Source organism: Pungitius pungitius, chromosome 9 (genome assembly GCF_949316345.1).
Source record: "Pungitius pungitius chromosome 9, fPunPun2.1, whole genome shotgun sequence".
Classification (NCBI taxonomy): domain Eukaryota; kingdom Metazoa; phylum Chordata; class Actinopteri; order Perciformes; family Gasterosteidae; genus Pungitius; species Pungitius pungitius.
This window is the reverse complement of record NC_084908.1, coordinates 7,179,121-7,200,391: the sequence shown is the minus strand read 5'-3', so window position 1 is coordinate 7,200,391 and position 21,271 is coordinate 7,179,121. Positions and strand designations below refer to the sequence as shown.

Sequence of the window (21,271 nt, the reverse complement as noted above, 5' to 3'; positions counted from 1 at the left end):
ATTTAACGCACATACAATTTAACACAACATGTGTCCAAACATACCTGTACAGCATTGGACCCAAGGAGACTGAGGATGATGGCAGGTGCTTTTTAAGGCCTGCCACTAATTGGTTGGGGAGGAGCCAGCCGAACATGGAAGTAAATCTGTGTCATCGGGTTTTGAAAGAAAAAGGTGATTGAATTTCTAGCACTGAATATTTACGCATTGAAATTATGTATCTGAATGTTTTTCAACGTTAAAATAATGAAAAAATTCAACCGCAAATAATTCAACGTTAAAATATTCTACCGCAAAAAATTCAACTGCAAAGAATTCAACCACAACTTCCGGGACGTCAAGGAAGAGCAATCGATTCTAGATTCAAGATCAGGAGCGTTCGTCAAGCAAAAGGAGCGAGCACCTCATACAACTTCGGCTTGTTGGCAGCATGGTGACCGGATTGTAGCCATGTCCAATACTAACGGGGCCAGCTCTTCCTTGAGGGTCCCGGATGCTGTGGTTGAATTTTTTGCAGTTGAATTTTTTCTTTCAAAACCCGACACAAACTTTCTTCCAAAGCCGAAAGGCTGCGTTCAACCCCACCACAGAAGCAGACACCAAGCGCAAAGTCGATTCACCAATAGAAAATCCTGTAAGCCCCCCCCTACGATGAACAAACTCAGATCGCAAAACTTTTTTTTTAAGACCAAAGGTTTTTTTTCGAGATCAAAAGTTTTTTGTTTAGTAAAGTTTTTGTTTTACAGGCAACCACAATAGTTTCATATGCAAAACTAAAAACTAATTTATTCTCGGTATATATATTTTATTTACAAACTATTTTTGTTTGCAATGCAATAAATTTGCTCTCGAAACATTTCTTTTTGTTCACGCATTTCCGGTTTTTGTGAAAAAGGTCTATAAAGACACTAATCTACCTTCATACAGTGTTGCCAAAGACGCACCGCCCACTGATTGGTCGAGAGCTTTGTGACTGGGCTCAGAGGCGGGTGCGTCTGTTGTAGGCGGGACTTGAGAGGATTCTGCAAGTTGATGTGTTGATGCGTCACTCTGATTCCCGGGCCTCTTATTGGTTTATGCTAATCTATGTCGCTTTTTCTGCGCTCCTAAATGCCGTGATCACGGTCGTAAAGGGGCATCAACGTCAAGCTAGATGGAGTTACCCTCGACAGTATGAGAAGTAAACTTTTTCTATTTTAAATAAAAGTAATAAAATCATTTGGTGCGGAACAAATTAACTGACAGTTATCCTTTGGTCAAGCATACGCCTAAAATGCCATTGTTTTGAAACGCAATTATACATTACATCAATTCATGTATTAATTCTCAAGCAGAAATGTTTACTTTGAAAGTTAAGCCCGGAAGTTGAGTTTTGTGACTGGGTGGCTTGACTTTTATTTGCTGCTGTTGCCTGACGGAGTATTAGTGACCCACAGACACTCCTGCAGCCAGGATGAGTAGTAATACGACGCTGTCTGTGTAAAATAGTCTGGAACCATATTTTGAGAGTAGTTTGCCTTAAATAAGCCTTAATGTTTTTTAACAGACAATATTTTACCACTCGGAAATTAGATAACATCATTATTTAAATAGAAATATGAGCGTCTGTCACGGCATAACCAAGCTAGATAGCCTGTTGTAAAAGCTTCTTAAAAGGTATTTGTTGCTGCTTTTCTCGTTGCTGCGGGGAATCCAACACGCATGGTGCCGTGATATACCGTGTCTTATAAAACGTGCGGTGACAGTGAAAGGACGGCACACTCCGGTAAGCAACCTGTCCGTCTCCGGAAGATTAACGGTACAACGCAGCGCTAGCTGCTAGCTAGTTCTGTTAGCTACATGTCAGTCCATCATCCAGCCATTTCACATCGGCAGTGTAGTTGCACATTTGCCGTTATGTCGTCCATTAACGTTAAGTTAAGTTTAACCTTTACTCTTTAATGTCTAACATTAAGCAGCTGACCGGAAGTGGCATCGTACTGCGTGTGTCGTTGATAGCTGTTTATTAGCATGACGTCTGGAACCCGTTAGTTAATAACTACCGTTAATAACGACATGGTGCATGTCGTTCACCCGCATTTAGGCCCCTGCTGAATCTTGACAAATGGATCCTAATGATGAATTTGTCATGAGTCACGTACGGGTAACGTTAAAAGATGTCAGGCTTTGGGATGGTTCGTGGTGCATGTAGGTCTGGAGAACAACTGGCCAGAGGTTTCCTACCTGGTTGGTCCTGGTCCAACTGTTACTTCTGATGTGTCACAGGGCAAGAGGGTAGACCAATAGTCAGAGACCAAGTATGAAAGACGTACATCAGATGTGAATATGATGTCTATGATGCCCCCCAGGGAGATGAGATCATTTTGTCAGACCCTATGGACAACAAGTCATGTCTCTCGGGCCTGTTCGTCTCTGCGGCCTCCAGTTTGTGTTGTTGCTTGGACATGCTGTACATGTCACAACTGATGTTGTGGCACTGTGGCTTTTTTACAAACACACTAAAATAGTTTCCTATTATTGAAATCCACATTAGTTACAGGAGATTTGCTCTATATGTGAAATGAAAAATGGGGCTAATTAAAACATTATTCTGAGGAAATTACTGGATTTTCAATAAAATGCATATATTCATGGAGAACAATTTTATCTAAATAATTATGTTAATAAACTTAAATTTATATAGCACTTTGTGCTTTCCAGACAACTCAAGTAAATAGCATTACAATAACACAATAGAATGCAAACAAAAGGGGAATCAGAAAATAATAAAATACAGTAGAATAAAAGTTAAGTTCAAACTATATAAAATTGCCAGGTTGGGATGATATAAACCCCAGCAACAAATAAACGCTGTTCTTCAAAAGAATGTTGCAAAATGGGATCGAAAAGATGGAACTGATTTGAATCCTTTAAATGGTAAAATCAAAATAATGTTGAATAAAACAAAATATATTTGCAGTTTACATGTTCAGCCTTATTAAACCCATAATTCACCTGGATGATTAAAGGCACAAACTGCTTTTCTTACTGTTTTTCTTAGTGCCTCTGTAAGTTTTTCAAGATCGTTAAGATTGAAGTTAAGGTAATCAAATACGCTGTTTTGTACTGATCTTGCCTTGTCTCCTTCCTCGATAGTGATGGATAATGCTCATACTAAGACGGTGGAGGAGGTCCTGGGCTTTTTCAACGTCAATGAGTCTACAGGTCTGAGCTGTGAGCAGCTAAAGAAGACCAGGGAGAAATGGGGACCCAACGGTACTTTTACAAAAACATGTTCAAGAGAGTTCCAAGTGTGCATATTTGGATTACGTCTGATGTAGTTATTCCATTTATACTTACTAAAAACATCCTAATAATTGTTTTACAGTAAATATATTTGGTAAGGCACACAAGGTTTTCCGGTGATACATTTACTATTGTTTACGCCCTATTTCTTTCTGTACATGGTCTACAATTAAAAATATCTGGGCCCCCTGCTTCATATATTGTGTATTAAGTCTTTGCATCATGTGCAGGGATCAGCCATCACAGTATCCGTCAACTCACGCTACTGTAAAGAAATCCTATGCTGCTTGGGCAAAGCAAAATAACTGACCATTATCCTACACTGTCATTTTTCAAGTACCAGTGTTAATGATGATGTCATTGTTGTTCCTTTTCTCCACCCTCCCTCTTTGCTGTCTATCTTTGACTTCTTTACTCACAGAATTGCCAGCTGAGGAAGGTGAGCTGTCTCTCTTTTCTTTTATTACCTTCTACTCCATCCCTCATCTGACCTTTTGTTTCTATGGTCATCAGTAGCTCAGCTAGATTAAAGTGAGTCTGTGCTTATTGTGCGCCTTGCTGTCCTCGTGCAGGGAAGTCACTCTGGGAGCTGGTCCTGGAACAGTTTGAGGATCTGTTGGTTCGAATCCTGCTGCTGGCGGCATGCATCTCCTTTGTAAGGAAGCTGTGTGCATGAGCAAACACATACACAAGTATACACATGTATATACAAGTATTGGTGAGACATGTACATGTGGGTATGGGTTGCATAGTCTGGTAAATGGATCAATTAGCCTAAACCTGCAAACACACACAGCAAATGAGTTTAAATCATGTCTGTAATGTGTTTTGTATCATAGGCCCTGGCCTGGTTTGAAGAAGGGGAGGGGACAATCACAGCCTTTGTTGAGCCCTTCGTCATCCTCCTCATCCTCATCGCCAACGCTATTGTTGGAGTATGGCAGGTAAACAATGTGGTGCAAGTTTTACAATGTAATCAGTCTGCTTTAGGAAATGTAGGTTTTTGTCATGAGTTCTGTCACAAAACGCAAATATAATATTGCAGGAAAAAAAAAGTTGAGAGCGTGCTTGTGTGTGTGTGTGTGCACATGTCTGCCTGACATAGTTTGGGTTTTAACAAAGTCAGAGCACGCATTGGCTTTTGCATAATGTTGAAGGAGCGTTTAAATGCTCACATGGATGTAGGGTTGTCACAATACCAAAATTATGACTTCAATACTATACCTGCCAAAATATTACGATAATCGATACCTTTGATATGATGCCACAAATACAATACTAGAATATTTATCTATAATAGTAATATAGGCACACATGAGTGAAATTGTAGGTTATTTTGCATGTATATATTTCTGCTGGACTATTCAGTAAATGATTTGCTGTCTTGCTTTGTGTTGCATTGCATTTGCTGATGTTTGACTGTAAAAGTTGTTGTTAAGCTAACAAACACCGCTACAGGGCTGCTCTCTCTCTCACTGTTTCCCCGTGTGACACATGCCACACATCCAATGTCTCACGCTGGCAGCCGGACAGGGAGCGGATCACTGAGTGCGCTCTGATTGCATGCTTTCTTAATGAAGTACCGGTACTACAAATATTCAAAACCGCATCGTTTTCAACATAAGGGTACCGCGGCACCTTTCTAGTACCGGTACACCGTGCAACATTACATGGATGGTGAAAATGAAACTGAAATTTCTGGTCCTTGTACTGGGGTTCTACTGAAAATGTCCATGTCTCAAACAGAGAACTTCTCTGTTGCTTCCTGTCAGTCCTTCCATGAGGACAACCACGTATTTATTCCATCAATTCAAAGGAATCTAAAACCTTTCCATGTTGCCGTGTCCTACAGGAGCGTAACGCAGAAAACGCCATCGAGGCTCTGAAGGAGTACGAGCCAGAGATGGGAAAGGTGTACCGACAGGACAAGAAGAGCGTCCAGAGGGTCAAAGCCCGAGACATCGTTCCGGGAGACATTGTGGAGGTCGCTGGTAAGTGGAAAGAGAACACGTCAAGGTGCAATAAAATCTCTTCACTTGTCGCTTTAACGGAAGTTGAAGTGTGTGCTGTGGAGCTGTGTATACGTCATGGCTGTTATGGAAAATATGTGGTGTGAGTTCATTTCAAAGCAGCACTAATAATGCTTTGTAGTAAGGATTCAATAACGCTGAATAAAAGATGCGCCCAAATGGAGACGCGTTTTATTGGTCCTCTAGCTCTTTAAACCTTTAACACCTACTTACAAATATGTATAAAGTGTTTTGTAATTAAATGAGAACATTTATGGTGGTTGAATGGAGCAGTTAAAATACATCTGGCTTGGTTGAATAAACTGTCGGCCAAAGTAACAGAATCATTTAATCTTGACCCAGTCATAAAAAGGGTTGAATCCCTGAGAGACCAATTGCTATTTCAGGATGTTCAGAGAGAGGAAGTGTGTGTGTGTGTGTGTACGCACGCATGTGTGATCCAGTGTCCTTCTGGTGGTAGTCAAAGATTTTGACTTCTCCCAGGGCATGGGAATTCAGTGACACTAATCAGAGCGGAAGGTGGGTTAATGTGACACAGATATATTTTCTTTTTCCAATGTTTTTGGATAAACATAAACCATTATGACGCATTTGTAGAGACACACATTTTTTGAAGGAAGCTGTGTAATTTGGGCTGATTTTAAGTAGCCATAAACATCATTATTACAATGTATTGTCAACTTTAAGGTTTCTCTGCAGGACAGAATAGAATTACATTTTTTTAAATCTCCAACCTGTTGAATTAGTCTGGTTCAAAGATGCTGCCCATATTTCAGATTTTCTTTATTTTCTTCTCTTTAAGTTCTCTTGTGCTGTCTCTGTCACTCTCTGTTTAGAACCCTTCTCTGCCCTTCTAGTCTCAATCCTCCGTCTTGACATTTGTACTACTGTGGTGCATACATTGAATTAAATATTTTTGTGTCCAAAATCACAAATCAAAAGTTTGCCTCCAGAGGGTTTTACACTCTGTACACATACAACCTCTTCTGTACCAAGACCCTCGCATTGGCACAGGAAACACAACTGAGCCAGTCCTAACTGTAAACCTAAAGCATTGCAACCGTCCTCTGCTTTATGGTTTAATTATTCTAGATGAACCAATATCTACTACATGAAAATCATGCTGTACTGAAGAAGACTTGAAACTATAGACCACGAACTTGTGTTTAAAATGTTTTAAGTAAAGGTAGAAGTCATTTTTTCTATAGGAAAATGACTTCTATAGGACCGGAGGAGTCGCCCCTGGTGGACATTAGAGAGAATGCACATATAAGACACTTTGCTTTTTAGGTTGTCGACTGGTGCATAATGATGAATATCTCAAAGGCTTTTAATTTAGTAATAGATTTTGATTTTCAAATGTGTCTTTTACATGAAGTAGTTATTGAATTGACTTAAAGTAGAAATGTTTCTGCTCTACTTAAATATTTCAGTGCTCCCTCCAACATCTACAGATGTTATCTGGTTGATAAAAGAGTTGAAAACTATTTCTTCAACCAGTCCATGATGAAAGAGCAAAAGACTAAGATGTCTCTCTTCATTTCCCTCTGCCTTCCTCTAGCTCACTCACATTTGTAAACATTCATAAACACTTCATGAAAGGCTGGGCTGCTCCTAGAGGAGAAATGCTAACCTTCTATGTGTAGCCTTCTGTCCTAATTGATGCATGACGCAGTTTCACACACTTTCACAAATGTCATGACCCCATGATATCTATTTGAAATCTCTTTGAAAAAAAGTGAAACATTTTATTTTGACTTCTGTTACAGGGAGGCCAGGTTTGGGCTCGTCTCCTAGTTGAGATCTTATCAAGGAAAGACTGTTTACATGCTCCCTCGTGTCCATGCCCTTCTATAGCCGTGATATGACTTGCAAAATATTAATTCACTGGGGACGCCACCCTAACCCCCTTGAAATGTGACAGACCTTTTAAATGACTTAAGTTCACAACTTAACAGCTTTTTCCCCCTAATCTAACTAAATACAAAATTGAAATTCCGAACTGTTTCCAACACCCTGCAGTTGGTGATAAAGTCCCAGCTGACATCAGGCTCACGTCCATCTGTTCCACTACTCTGAGGGTGGACCAGTCCATTCTGACGGGGGAGTCTGTGTCAGTGCTCAAACACACGGACCCCGTACCAGACCCTCGAGCCGTCAACCAGGACAAGAAGAACATGCTCTTCTCTGTGAGTCTCAACTGCCATATAGAATAAGTGATAATATATATATATATATATATATACATATAATAATATGAGTACTGTCAACCAAAATTCCTCATGGTTAATGACATTTATGTCATAGTTAATCACAATTAATGGCACATTTTTATCTATTCTAAATGTCCCATCATTTTTTTTTTCTCCATATTTCTTTCTTAATTTTAATGCTCTTATCAACAAACAGGGCGGTATAAAATAAAATTATTAAGTGCACATTGCAGGTAAACAAGGACTCAGTCTATATTGCAGTTCAAATGAATTGAATTGAATGGTTTATTTTGTATAGCCAAAAATCGCAAATTACAAATTTGCCTCACAGGGCTTTACAGTCTGTATACATGCAACATCCTCTGTCCCGAAACCCTCACATCGGCACAGGAAAAACTCGCCAAAAGATGAAAAAACCCTTCAATGGGGGAAAAAAGGGAAGAAACCTTAGGGAGAACGTCAGAGGAGGGATGGACCACAAGTAGCCCAGCATCTACGGAGCGCAGATGCCTTGTAGGGCAATACGGTGTGACAAGCTCTTTAAGATAAGACGGTGCCTCACCAGCAAGTACCTTGTAGGTGAGGAGAAGTACCTTAAATTCTATTCTTGATTTAACAGAAAGCCAGTGCAGAGAAGTTAATACAGGAGTTAAATGATCCCATTTCTTACTTCTTGTTAATACACGCGCTGCAGAATTCTGAATCAGCTGGAGAGGTTTAAGCGATTTACAAGAGCAGCCTGATAACAAAGAATTACAGTAATCCAGTCTAGAAGTAACAAATGCATGAACTAGTTTTTCTGCATCACTTTGAGACAGGAAGTTCCTGATTTCCGATATATTACGTAAATGAAAAAAGGCAGAGTTGAAGGACATATCCTGGTCGAAGAGAACTCCAAGATTTCTGATGGTGCTGTTGGATACCAGAGCAATTCCATCCATAGAGACTGTATCACGTGACAGCTGACTTCCAAGGCGCTCTGGGCCTATCATGATAACTTCAGTTTTTTCAGAGTTTAGCATCAGGAAGTTGCAGGTCATCCAAGTTTTGATGTCTCCAAGACAATCCTGAAGTCTAAGAAGCTGGTTGGTGTCTTCTGGCTTGATCGATAGATACAGTTGAGTATCGTCTCCATAACAATGGAAGTTTATGCTTTGTTTTCTGATAACGTCGCCCAAAGAAAGAATATACAGGGTAAATAAAATTGGTCCAAGCACAGGACCATGTGGGACTCTGACTAACATTGGTGGTCCTCGACGATTTACCGTTTACAAACACAAACTGGGATTGATACGATAAATACGATGCTGATTGATGGTGTCACATGCGGCACTGAGGTCCAGCAAGACAAGAAAAGAGACGAGTCTTTGGTCCGATGCAAGTAGAAGATCATTCAAGGGAAGATTAGAGATGGGTCTTTAGTTAGCCAACACCTCTGGAGCTAGAGTAGGTTTCTTAAGAAGAGGTTTAATTACAGCTACCTTGAAGAACTGTGGTACATGTCCTGTCAACAAAGACAGATTCATAAAATCCAGTAGGGATGTGCTAATTAACGGAAAAAACTTCCTTAAGCAGCTTAGTTGGAATCGTTTCCAAGAGACAAGTGGAAGAGTTGGATTTCAAAATTGTAGAAGTCAGTTGATCAAGGTTGATGGAAGTGAAGCCATTCAAGTAGGTATCAGGGCCCACGGCTGCATCCAAGGTTCCTACATCCGAGGACGGATCGGCTCCGTTTGGGGGCAAGAGACCATACATTTTCTCTTTGATAGTCAGAATCTTATTATTGAAGAAGTTCATAAAGTCGTTACTACTGAGGTCCACAGGAATACACGGCTCGACAGCTCTGTCACTCTGTCAGTCTGGCTACAGTGCTGAAGAGAAACCTGGAGTTGTTTTTATTTTTCTCGATTAATGATGAGTAATAAGAGGCTCTTGCGTTACGGAGAGCCTTCTTATATGTTTTAACGCTGTCTTGCCAAGTTAGCCTAGATCCTTCTGATTTGGTGGAACGCCATAACCGCTCAAGTTTCCGCACAGTTTGATTTAAGTTCCGGGTTTGAGAGTTATACCAAGGGGCGAACTTCCTTCTTGTTGCCATTCTTCTTTTGAGGGGAGCAATACCGTCCAGCGCCATTCTCAAAGAGCCTGTGGCAGTATCGACAAGATGGTGACGGACTGAAGTTTGTGACGGACTGAAGTTTTCACAGGAGTCTTCTGATATCTTGAGATGGGACACTGAACTTAAAGCAGAGGGAATAGATTCTTTAAATGAGGCTACAGCGGTATCCAATAAACATCGACTGTAAAAACCCTTGGCAGGAGGAGGAGATTCTGGCAGTAGAAATTCAAAGGTTATTATCACACAATGGTCCGACAGGAGAGGGTTCTGTGTAAAGATTGTTAAATGGCTTCAACGTGGCTTAACATTTTATTTTTTTCAAGTTTGGCGTGAACAAAGCATTTAGGCCTTTTATTTCAGAAACTACTATGTCAGTATTGGTGAGCCACACAGTTGTGTACCTTCTGTCAGGTGCGGGCTTCACAAACAAACATTCTTTATTTAGGACCAATTGTAACACATAATACCGACAACTTACGCCAACAGCCACTTAAATAACAATCTCACTCTTCAGTATACATCTATAAATATATATTTACAAATAAAATGGACACATGTTGATGCCACAGCTCACATGGCTGAACTACAGAAACTGTGTGTAACTGTCTTAATGTCTGAGACAACGTTCACAACCTTTGTCCAGGGTACCAACATTGCAGCGGGCCGTGCCATCGGAGTTGTTGTCGCAACAGGGGTGCAGACAGAGATCGGAAAAATCCGAGATGAGATGGCCGCCACTGAGCCTGAAAGGACCCCACTCCAACAGAAGCTAGACCAGTTTGGAGAACAGCTGTCTAAGGCAAGGCCCGTGTGTGTTCTTCTTTGGGCCCTTTAGACTCCGGCTTCATTGTCTGTGCTTCAACCTTGTTTTAACCCACAGGTCATCAGTGTGATCTGTGTGGCAGTGTGGGCCATTAATGTGGGACACTTCAATGACCCGGTCCATGGAGGCAGCTGGCTGAGAGGAGCTGTTTACTATTTTAAGATCGCTGTTGCGCTAGCTGTAGCTGCCATACCAGAAGGTAAAATATTGTATCTATTTTATACATGCAGAAAAGTCTCTTCTTGAACATGTGTATTCTTTTGCTTTTTACAAAAAACTATAAGTATCATTTTTAAAGACACTGAGGGGAAATTTAACAACATCAAGGTTTGTAGTGCCACAAAAATGACCTGGCACTACTAACCTTCTAACAAGAGAGGGAGAGAGAAAGCAGCCTCAAAGGTTGAAATGCACGGCTAATCCAACATCATCACCATCCTCACAGGCCTCCCAGCAGTAATCACTACCTGCCTGGCTCTGGGGACCAGGAGGATGGCCAGGAAGAACGCCATTGTCCGCAGCCTGCCATCCGTGGAGACGCTGGGTTGCACATCTGTTATTTGTTCTGACAAAACAGGAACACTGACCACCAACCAGATGTCAGTCTGCAGGGTAAGAGGGAACAAGGGATTAAACATCACACTGATGCAGACACAGTATTACTGTATGTGTGTCACTAATGATGACAGGAGCATTCGACAACTATTAGAACAAAGGATCTCATGGCTTATCGTGCTAACATTGGATTAACCAAGGGTTAAGATCATTTACATGCTGTTTAACAATGTAATATAGTGAAAAGGATCTTATAGCAGAAATTATTCATCAGTTGCATTATAAATTCAGTTATATAAGAGATCAGCAGTCATATAAAGGTTGGGAGATAATACAGGCCGGGTAAAAATAAATGTTAAGGAGGACAATAGAACTGAACACTTAGTAGAAAGTTTTACATTAAAATTTACCGACAGCCACTGGATTAGTGAAACGTCTGCATGCAGTGTTAAGTTTTATCAACCGAACCTTAACATCAAATCACAAATCTCAGATATGATCTTCTAATATGATATGAAATCAACTAATCAACTACTGCACGCCTGTGTGTGTGTTTAGATGTTTGTGGTAGACAGTGTGTCAGGGGAGCGCTGCAGCCTGAACGAGTTCACTGTGACTGGATCTACTTACGCCCCTGAAGGGGAAGTGTGAGTGTCTTTGACCTTTAATCCTTAACCCCTAACAGTTTATGGAATATGGATGAATATGGATTATGAGAGCCCACAATGTATCCCTCCCCTTTTCTTAGGATGCCTCTATTTTTCTTTCTTAAATACCTTTCTTTCTGTCTGTGCAGTTATAAGGACGGCTTATTGGTGAAGCCCAGTCTCTGTGAAGGTCTGGTGGAGATGGCCTCCATCTGTGCCCTGTGCAATGACTCATCGCTGGACTACAACGAGGTAAGACACAACTGCTCGATAGACGACCATATATGGTGCAGGAATGAATGAATGTGTCTTACCACAAATATTGTCAGCAGCATACTTTAACCTCTGCGTGCGTGCATGTGCATGTCTGTTTTCCAGGCCAAGGGCGTATTTGAGAAGGTTGGGGAGGCAACAGAGACGGCCCTCTGCTGTCTAGTGGAGAAAATGAACGTATTTGACTCTGACCTGGTAGGACTCAGGCCTGCTGAGAGAGCTACAGCGTGCTGCTCCGTAAGTGTGTGTGAGCGCTGGTGCTAATGTCTCATTGAGCTCACTGACTTCTGTCTTCTCTCATATGCCAATGTCAACAACCAAGCTTTGGGGTCCTCGAGGTTGGGGACTGCTGGTTTAATTCACAGCTTGTTTTCAGGTGATTAAGCAGCTGATGAGGAAGGAGCTGACGTTAGAGTTTTCCAGAGACAGGAAGTCCATGTCGGTCTTCTGCTCATCCAATAAACTCACCAAGTCTACCGCTGGAGCCAAGATGTTTGTCAAGGTTTGTTCCACAACACCAGTTAGTCATTTATTTATCTTTAGTCTACCACCCTTCCACAGTTATAGCCTCTAAAATATTTAATATATCTAATGAAACAAGCCTATACGATGCTTTTTGTCAGCGTCGGTATCCTCCAGCTTCTCAGATTACTCCCACAGTACAAATTGGTTGCAGGATAAATGATTACTCTAACTTGCCAGAACGAAAGGAATACCACTATTCTGTCTGTGTTATCATTTGCATTTATTAGGTGTTAAAATCTTTACCATATTTACACTTGTAAAAGCTAAAAAGAAACACATGAAATATAAACTCCATTGTTCAAATGAAACGGAACTGGGTTCCCTACTGAACTTTCATCATCTGGTGAACATCCTAAAATAACCACTCTTTGATAAGAAATGATAATTTGTCATGATTAATATGATCCAAAGTGGGGCACATTGTATATCTTTTAGGGCCTCTGGGTGTAAAGAGACATGTCTTCTTCTCCCCCGTCTCTCTCAGGGCGCTCCAGAGAGCGTGTTGGAGCGCTGTAATTATATCCGGGTCAGTGGTTCTTCTCGTGTGCCTTTGAGTCCAGCGGTTCGAGAGCAGCTCTTGTCAAATGTGAGAGAATGGGGATCGGGCCGAGACATGCTGCGTTGCCTAGCCATGGCAACGAGGGACACGCCCCCTGACATCCGCAGCCTCAATCTGGAGAACTCTGCTGTCTTTGCTGACTATGAGGTGATGATGATGACATTTTCCATATGACTTTTAAAAGAATGAAGAACATATAGAATCTTTATTTGCCCTGTTCCCTCCATGTTGCTTCTCCCTAGTCCGACCTGACTTTTGTGGGCTGTGTGGGCATGTTGGACCCCCCCAGGAAAGAGGTGCTGAGTGCGGTCCGAATGTGTCGGCAGGCTGGCATAAGAGTCATCATGATCACAGGTATCACCACACATCTACATGTACACGTTATGAGACAAATTCAAAATCTAAATTTGAATAACAAAATATCCCTTAACACAACACACTTTTTAAATTATGTAAATTTTTACATAATGTTTTTACTCTTGCACACGTGTACATCACCATCAAGCAAAAGCACCAGCCGTACTTTTCTGCTGTAAAAAGAATTAAGCTTTATCAGCTGATTTTAGTTCAAAGTAGTTTGATTGGTGTTCACAATCAATGGAATCAATCATCCCGGAATCATATCAGTCAATCTGGAATAAACGGACTCTAAAAACCTACCTCCTGTGTGTAATCTGCTACCCAGCCAACGCAGGTATTTAGGGCTTATCACAGGCGTGTCGCCTAGCTAACTCCGTAGGGAGAGACACCTCAGTAGCTCAAAGGTAATGGACCGGCACCTTTACCGCTAGCCTCACACAATAAATACCCTTACTATACTGATCAATCATGTCACGTACATTACAGACAAAAGATCATGTGAGCCTCAGTGACCAGGGCAGAGCAGACTCATTTAAAACCAATACAGAACATTTTAGATTTTAAGGATTTCTTTTAATATTCATTGCAGCATTAAAAATGCTGATGGTTATTTATTTGTTTGTCGAGTTGACACTCAAAACCTATTACTTGTTACTTCTAGGGTAAGCTTTCAGGTGACCAGTTTTAAGATCTCTTATTCAACTTTCATTGGGTATACACCAAATGCTACTTATGACCCCGTAAGACTGAAAAGTCTTTAACCTATGGTGATCTGTACAGACATCCTACCTGGCTAACAGATACTAGGGTCAGTCAATCACTTGGGAACTTTGCGTTTTTTTTCTCCCTAGGAGACAACAAAGGGACAGCCCTGTCTATCTGTCGGAGGGTGGGCATCATCACGGAGCAGGATGAAGAGCAGGGAGGAATTATTGGGGGCCTGACGGGGCGGGAGTTTGACGAGCTGCCACCTCACCTGCAGCGTCAGGCCTGCAGGACGGCAAGATGCTTTGCCCGGGTGGAACCGGCACATAAGAGTCGTATTGTGGAGTACCTGCAGAGCCTCAATGACATCACTGCCATGGTGAGAGCACCTTCATATACCTGAGGTTTAATCCTAGACTCGTTGAAAACCAGTATAACAGCCTTCCGCCGTCCTTCCCCTCTTTTCTCCTGATCCAGACAGGCGACGGGGTGAACGATGCGCCTGCATTGAAGAAGGCAGAGATCGGCATCGCTATGGGCAGCGGCACAGCGGTGGCAAAGTCAGCTTCTGAGATGATCCTGGCTGATGACAACTTCTCCACCATTGTGGCTGCAGTGGAGGAGGGCAGAGCGATTTACAACAACATGAAGCAGTTTATCAGATACCTGATCTCATCCAACATAGGAGAGGTGGTCTGGTTAGTGAATTAGCAGAAAACGTGGTGTACCAAAATTCAGTCTACTTATCATCTGGCCGTCTCACACTTACCTTCTCTTCCATCTGTCCTTTCCATCCTCTTCAGTATTTTCCTGACAGCCGCACTTGGCATGCCTGAAGCCTTGATCCCAGTACAGCTGCTATGGGTCAACCTTGTCACTGACGGTTTCCCAGCAACGGCTCTGGGCTTCAACCCCCCAGATCTTGACATCATGTCCCGCCCTCCACGCTCCCCCAAAGAGCCTCTGATCTCCAGCTGGTTGTTCTGCCGCTACCTTATTGTCGGATGTGAGTCATAAGACTGGAAGAGATGGGCCTGATGAATCACAAAAATCTATCTGCAGACGGCGTATTCATCATCCCAGCACCTTCCATTACCCTAGCGTACCTTACCGTACCCTACCTTAACTTAACTCACCTTACCGTACCATACCTCAACTTAACCTAACCTCTCCTTAACGTAACTTAGTTCCACTTACCCTAACCTCACCTTACCGTACCTCACCTTATTGTACCTTGACTTACCTTACACCATTCTGTGCAGGTTATGTGGGAGCTGCGACTGTCGGAGCTGCTGCCTGGTGGTTCATGGCAGCCCACGATGGGCCAAAGCTGACCTTCTATCAACTGGTAAATTATGTTATAGTGCACACATGTCAAGGTCACGGCCCGCGGGCCCATTTCGGCCCACCGGTATGTCCAGTGCAGCCCGCCGGGTGTCGATTATGAGAATAACAGGTACCTACGCATCCGTGGTTGCTTCGGCAGACGACAGGCTGTCATGTCTTCCCCCCCCCCCCGTACTGTTCGCCCGCCAGATCAGCGGCTGTACTGTTTGCGTCGTCAGCGCCCATTTGCAAGAGCCCACCAGAGGGCACCAACACGATCGCCCAGCTGCCTGTCTCTGTAATGATCTGTTGTAGTTATAGTAATGGAAGGTGGAATCATTAATGCCCTTTTATCAGGGGGACATTTAAGTATGTAATTTCCATGTTTGCCTCCTCCACAGTCCCACTACCTTCAGTGCAGTGAAGGCCATGATGAGTTTGCTGGTGTGCAGTGTTCTGTCTTTGAGTCTCCTTATCCAATGACCATGGCCCTGTCCGTCCTGGTTACCATAGAGATGTGCAATGCCTTGAACAGGTAAGAATAAAACGAACCCCCCCCCCAAAGCTCCCTTGTATATACTGGTTTGGTGAGCCAGGATACCGATGGACAACAAGTCACAGAGTAGAAACGATGTCTTTCTTCTGACCCTGTGCTGCGCAGTCTGTCAGAGAACCAGTCCCTTGTGAAAATGCCCCCCTGGTCTAACCCCTGGCTTGTGGGGGCCATCTGTCTGTCCATGGCCCTACACTTCCTCATTCTTTATGTTGACCCCCTGCCGGTAAGCCTACATGAGTCATGTAGCTGTTTGCTGAAGCTGTTGACCCAACGCTGACACGTCCCTCATTGTCTCTGTCTGCAGGTGGTTTTCCAGATACGCCCTCTGTCATGGCCTCAATGGGTGGTGGTGTTGAAGATGTCACTTCCTGTCATCTTGATGGATGAGGCTCTCAAGCTCCTGGCCCGTAACTACATTGAGCCAGGAAGCCAGGTGCAGGTCAGAAGACATGCCTGGCAGTGCTTCTGTTAAAGGGGAACTTTGGTAGTTTTCAACATGGACCCTTTTTCTCATGTTAATTGTCTGCTCCTGACTGATGAGGAAAACTGTTTTTGTAAAGTTGAGAGTAATTGTGCAAAAACAATATGTTGTATTTTGTATAAGCTAAAATCTGTCTGTACACAAAGAAAAAGAAAAAACATCATGCTTCTCCCAGGATGGACAGACTAAAATGGATGTCAGAATGAATAAGGTAAAATATGTACATTATGTTCAATTCCTACAAAAGAAGTAATGTGTGGAAGAAACAACTTACCTGGACTCCCAGTTTCAGGAGCCATCGTCCTCTCCAGTCTCAAAAAACATAAATGTCCATGTGAACAATACCAAAGCTCCTCTTAATGTGCCGCTGTGTTATTTGTAACTCAAAGTGGTCTTTGCCTAAGCACCTCCTTTGTTGCAATCTTTCTCTCTAAAAGTCTCTGGAAGAGGAAGAGGAGCAGCGGAGGATGGGGCCCAGCACGGGATTGGTTGGGGCCATGATGACAGGGCTGCGGCAGTCACTGAAGGGCGTGTCCTGGTCCTTTGTCCTGTTTTCTGCACCACTGTTGATTTGGATCTTCAGCCTGGATTCTGACATCACCAACATCTTCTGGGAGTGATCAAAGAACGAGAGGACGGGCATTGTGTGGTGGAAGAGAAGAAAGAGACCATCTAAAAAAGGATTGTTGAAATAGGATGCAGAGGATTGGGTGTATACGGGTTAGGGGAGGGGTTGGGAAGGCACAAAGAAACAAGTAGATGATGACTCATCTGCTGGGATACAAAAATGTAAGGGATATAGAGCGAAATATTACGACAACAGACAATCTGATAACACAAGTAGGAAATAGCACCTCCTCGTCAATGCTAAAAGGTGCTATGTGTAGAATTTCATGTGAATCCCACAGCTCAATTAGATTAGTGCTCTGAGTTAGGAAGGCCAAAGCCCAGCACTTGGGCCGAGCCTGAAGTCATTCTCTGACATGGTGTGCTTTAGCCGTACTTCAACCTTTGCATTCTAAAATACTATGGTTGACATGATAAACATTAGCATGCTATAAAGCATTTTTCTTTTAGGGACTCACAACGTGATAATCAATATTTCCCAGCTCCTCTGGCTTGTCCAGGTTGCATCTATTGCCATGGTTGCACCAGCTTTTCATAACCTTCACATATAACAGCTAGCTTCAAGCTACCTATTAAATCCCAAAGCACCAATACAAGTTAGGAAATGTCTATAGCTCCTTCCCCACAAACTACCATCATCTAGCTTTTGTCTTCAGGTTACAAGCAGCCTTCCTTCCTGTGAAGGTCTCTGCAGAAGTCAAACATATTTATCCAATCGGCATTGATGGACAAATGATGCTTCTTTGTCATCCCAACAGCACTCAAACATTGTTCAAAGTGAATAGGATGCAGGTTAGCAGAGACACTAAACTAGTAACAACTAGCAATGGGAGTCCTCATGTTTAAAAAGACCCAAATAAATGCACAATAACTGGTCTAATGTGTGTTAGCCAAATGGCCAAACCAGTAGTTTACAATGTCTGCCTGTTCTGTTTGATAAATCTTTATATTAGAACTTTAGAAGTGGAGACTTGCGCTGTTAGTTGAAAGTATTGAATTAATTTAGATCAAATTGACGAGAAGTAGATACAAAACCACTTTTAGAATTATGTGTGAGCTTTTGTAATGTGAAGCGCTTGAAACTCGATGTTAGAATTTCTGTAATGGTTTTGGTAGACATGGTTTTCTGGTCTAGAGACGCAGGTTGTACTTTACAGTAACTCACTTTTTTTGGCCTATAACTCCCCATATTTCCCCGTTTTATTAGCCACAAACCGTAACAACCCCTTCTGATCATAAGCATAGAGGTGCACTTCAGTTCTAAGTGTGTTGGCGCTGGTGTTCAGAATAAACAGACCAGTTGATTACTTTTAAGATGGTGGCTTTTTGTATCGAAAGTTTATTGAAAGTCAGCGTTTGCATATGCAAATGAAGCATAATCTTATTTCATATGTCCTCATTAACATTTCCTGAACTTTCCTGAAATGTGAACAGCCTGGTTCACAAGGCCTACTTGGCTGTGTGGACATGTTAGACAAAGGTTTTTACAAGGGGAATATTAGATATCCCTTTGTATCACACCTTAACTCACAAAATAGCCATGAAGGAAATCGGATTGGATGTTGTTTTTAGTTCAAGAACGTTCATTTCTTTAATCAGGCTCTGAATGATATGTGAACAAGCCCCCCCGTATGGTTGCTATGACAGAGGTGTCTAAGATGAGGACACAGGAGGGGAAAAAAGAAAAGTTTACAAAAATCATCCAAATTGTACGTGCATATAAACAATGTTTTTGGTGGGAGAGTCTCTCCTTAAAGCGGGGCGCAAATGTACAGCCGGGGCCTCGAGGTTCTGAAAGCTTCACATGGACTCTCATAGCATTGATAGGCCCCTCTTTAGTACCCTCCCTTTATATTGATTGTTCCTGACACTGAACAGATGAGAATGAATGAAAAATGAATTGAATACTTTTTAGCAGAGCTGTCCCACTTCGAGTCTTCCTCTAATGTCACAGGAATCGAACAGCCGGCATCATGCGGACGCGCTGCTCCATTTAAATGGGTTTTTGGTGCAAATCAGTCATTTTCTCCTGTGATGCCATTGAGGGATTTTTATTTTTAATTGTGAACAAAGCTTTTTTTTGTAATGTCATAATAGCTTTTGCTGTATATCACTAGTATAAAGGGATCCATTTTTCGTTCCTCTGAGCTGTATACAGCTGTAGAGCTCAGACTAACTCACAATATTATGGAATATTCTTGTTAATTTGGACTAAAAAGTTGCCACTTTATTCTTGGGACATAAGCATTCAGAATAATGACTTTACTCATGACTTGTTGAAGTGGTAGACCAACTCATGCAGTGATTTTTTATTCTTTTTCATTTTATTTGTATTTGAAATGTTTTTTTTTTCTATGCTCCTGCCTGCTAGGAATCCAAACCAACAGGATCATTTTTCTTACTCGTTTTGTTTGCTTTTGCAAATTTTCTTACATGGTCATTTGGGTTTGGGCACAGGTATGATGGAATAAATGCAGGTAGATGCACATATTTAGCGACTATTCATTATTTATTCCTGTTTTAGTAAGTCCCCACTGTGAACACTATTTGTCTCTCGGGCTCACGCTTGTGAGTGAAAGGAAGGATTGATGAGGGTCCAGACTATAAATGGATGCTTGTTCTTAACTGACCACTTTGTTTATACAAAGGTTAAATAATACGCTTCCACACTGTCCCCTTGTCTCCAGGAAACATTTCCACTCAAGCTAAACAATGGAGCACCATGTAGTATATTTTATTTGTAACTTCCTTTCTAAATCATTCCAATTCTGAAGGGTTTGTTGATGATGTTAAAGGTTGAAAAAACAAGAATAAACTATAAATTGGTCAGAATTTGGCAAGTCTCCTGCGCTTGTTTAACACAACACAAAAACTGTTGCTTTCTGTCCACTTTGGCATTGTGGATGCTTCTGTCCTGTAATTACTCAGTCACAACCACGGTCTACCATCTGAGGGCTATTGCACGAAACCCGGATAAGGGATTAAGTCAGGCTATCCAGGTTATCCTGGAGGAATTTAGCTCCGACTTGGTTGAACGAAAGCAGGTTGAATTAAACCTGGCCAAGTAACCATGGCGATTTATTCTTTGAAGCTAGCCTGCTCCAGACCAGGGTAAGAGCCAGGGTAAGATTAATCCTGCAGCCTTATGTGTTAAATCAGCTGCTGCTTTGATCCAAAACAAACGGGTTTAACAGTTATTCCGTTGTTTTCTGAATGCGTTCTGATTTATTTTCGTTAACATGCATCACTTGTCACTATTGCTCTCACCAGTTTGGTTTTAAACTCCACTATTGCAGATGTTTAGATCGGTGGTCCGAAACTTTTACCTCACGGACCGCTTTCATGTCAGAGCATATTTCGTGGACCGTAAGAAGGTCCGACGGATTATAATCACGTCGAAATACCGTACGCGGACCGACAAACGACCGTGAACAATTGTAAACGTGATGAGGGCGATTTATAAAGTCCATTCACCGGTGTTTCTTCTTGCACCATGATGCCCACTTCTGAACCACGTGTTGGATAAAAAAGCGCTGATATTAAGACGTGCTTTCAGACGTGAGAGGGTGAGAGGGGACAGATCAGACCCTTTAACTGTGTACCACGTGCACCTGCATGAGAGGCGCTTTTTTGCAAGCGGCATGTTTTATATGCCGTGGGAGATGCCAAAACTGTAAATAAAGGCACTTTGCCGTACCGTCCGAATTGTGTGCTTGGCCCTGAAGTTCTTGGCACACATCTTCATTACCTTCCCTGGCCACAGAAGAATGTGTTGCACGAAAGAGGATTTCCACAGTCCGTACACATGCAACATCCTCTGTCCTCCAGCCTGCAAAATGCTTTTATATTTTATCTTGACTTGTTGCCAGGATCTTTGCTGTCCAGTCATGTTTGTTCTGTATGAACATTAATTGTAGAAAGATATTTAGAATTAGACACAGCATAGAGATTTGTGTATATGGTTGTAAAACTTATCCTCGCATTGTGGGTAAGGGTTCAAAATTAGGCCTTGTGTTTGGATACATTTCCAGAGAGAATTCCATCTGCTCAGTTTTGAAACAATCATGTTAAAGCAATTAAAACAGAGTGTACAACTTTCCTATTAAGGAGATATTTCTAAATCCTTACGCATTCAGTCGGTCCGCGATTGTCTGCTTTTTCTCTTTGTTTAGTTACAGCTGCCATAT

General features: G+C 42.1%; 1 protein-coding gene across 1 annotated transcript; it reads left to right on the top strand.

Annotated features, from left to right (window-relative positions):
* The first annotated feature begins 1,396 nt into the window (after nt 1-1,396).
* Nucleotides 1,397-19,916, top strand: si:dkey-28b4.8 (sarcoplasmic/endoplasmic reticulum calcium ATPase 2). Its single transcript, XM_037471271.2, has 24 exons — nt 1,397-1,765; nt 3,136-3,255; nt 3,707-3,724; nt 3,858-3,940; nt 4,125-4,229; nt 5,138-5,276; nt 7,338-7,504; nt 10,291-10,446; nt 10,528-10,669; nt 10,916-11,082; nt 11,584-11,672; nt 11,822-11,924; nt 12,051-12,182; nt 12,322-12,447; nt 12,955-13,176; nt 13,272-13,383; nt 14,241-14,473; nt 14,572-14,792; nt 14,898-15,100; nt 15,357-15,442; nt 15,822-15,955; nt 16,082-16,199; nt 16,281-16,415; nt 16,895-19,916. The coding sequence occupies exons 2-24, from the start codon at nt 3,138-3,140 to the stop codon at nt 17,075-17,077; spliced, it is 3,192 nt and encodes a 1,063-aa protein (XP_037327168.1). The 5' UTR covers nt 1,397-1,765; nt 3,136-3,137; the 3' UTR covers nt 17,078-19,916.
* Nucleotides 19,917-21,271: the final 1,355 nt, after the last annotated feature.

Bases quoted from the DNA above. Each gene is read 5' to 3' on its own strand.
- si:dkey-28b4.8 (XM_037471271.2), top strand. From the start codon at position 3,138: ATGGATAATGCTCATACTAAGACGGTGGAGGAGGTCCTGGGCTTTTTC. The intron at 5,277-7,337 runs GTAAGTGGAAAG...AACACCCTGCAG, and splicing joins AGACATTGTGGAGGTCGCTG to TTGGTGATAAAGTCCCAGCT. The intron at 16,416-16,894 runs GTCAGAAGACAT...TCTCTCTAAAAG, and splicing joins AGCCAGGAAGCCAGGTGCAG to TCTCTGGAAGAGGAAGAGGA.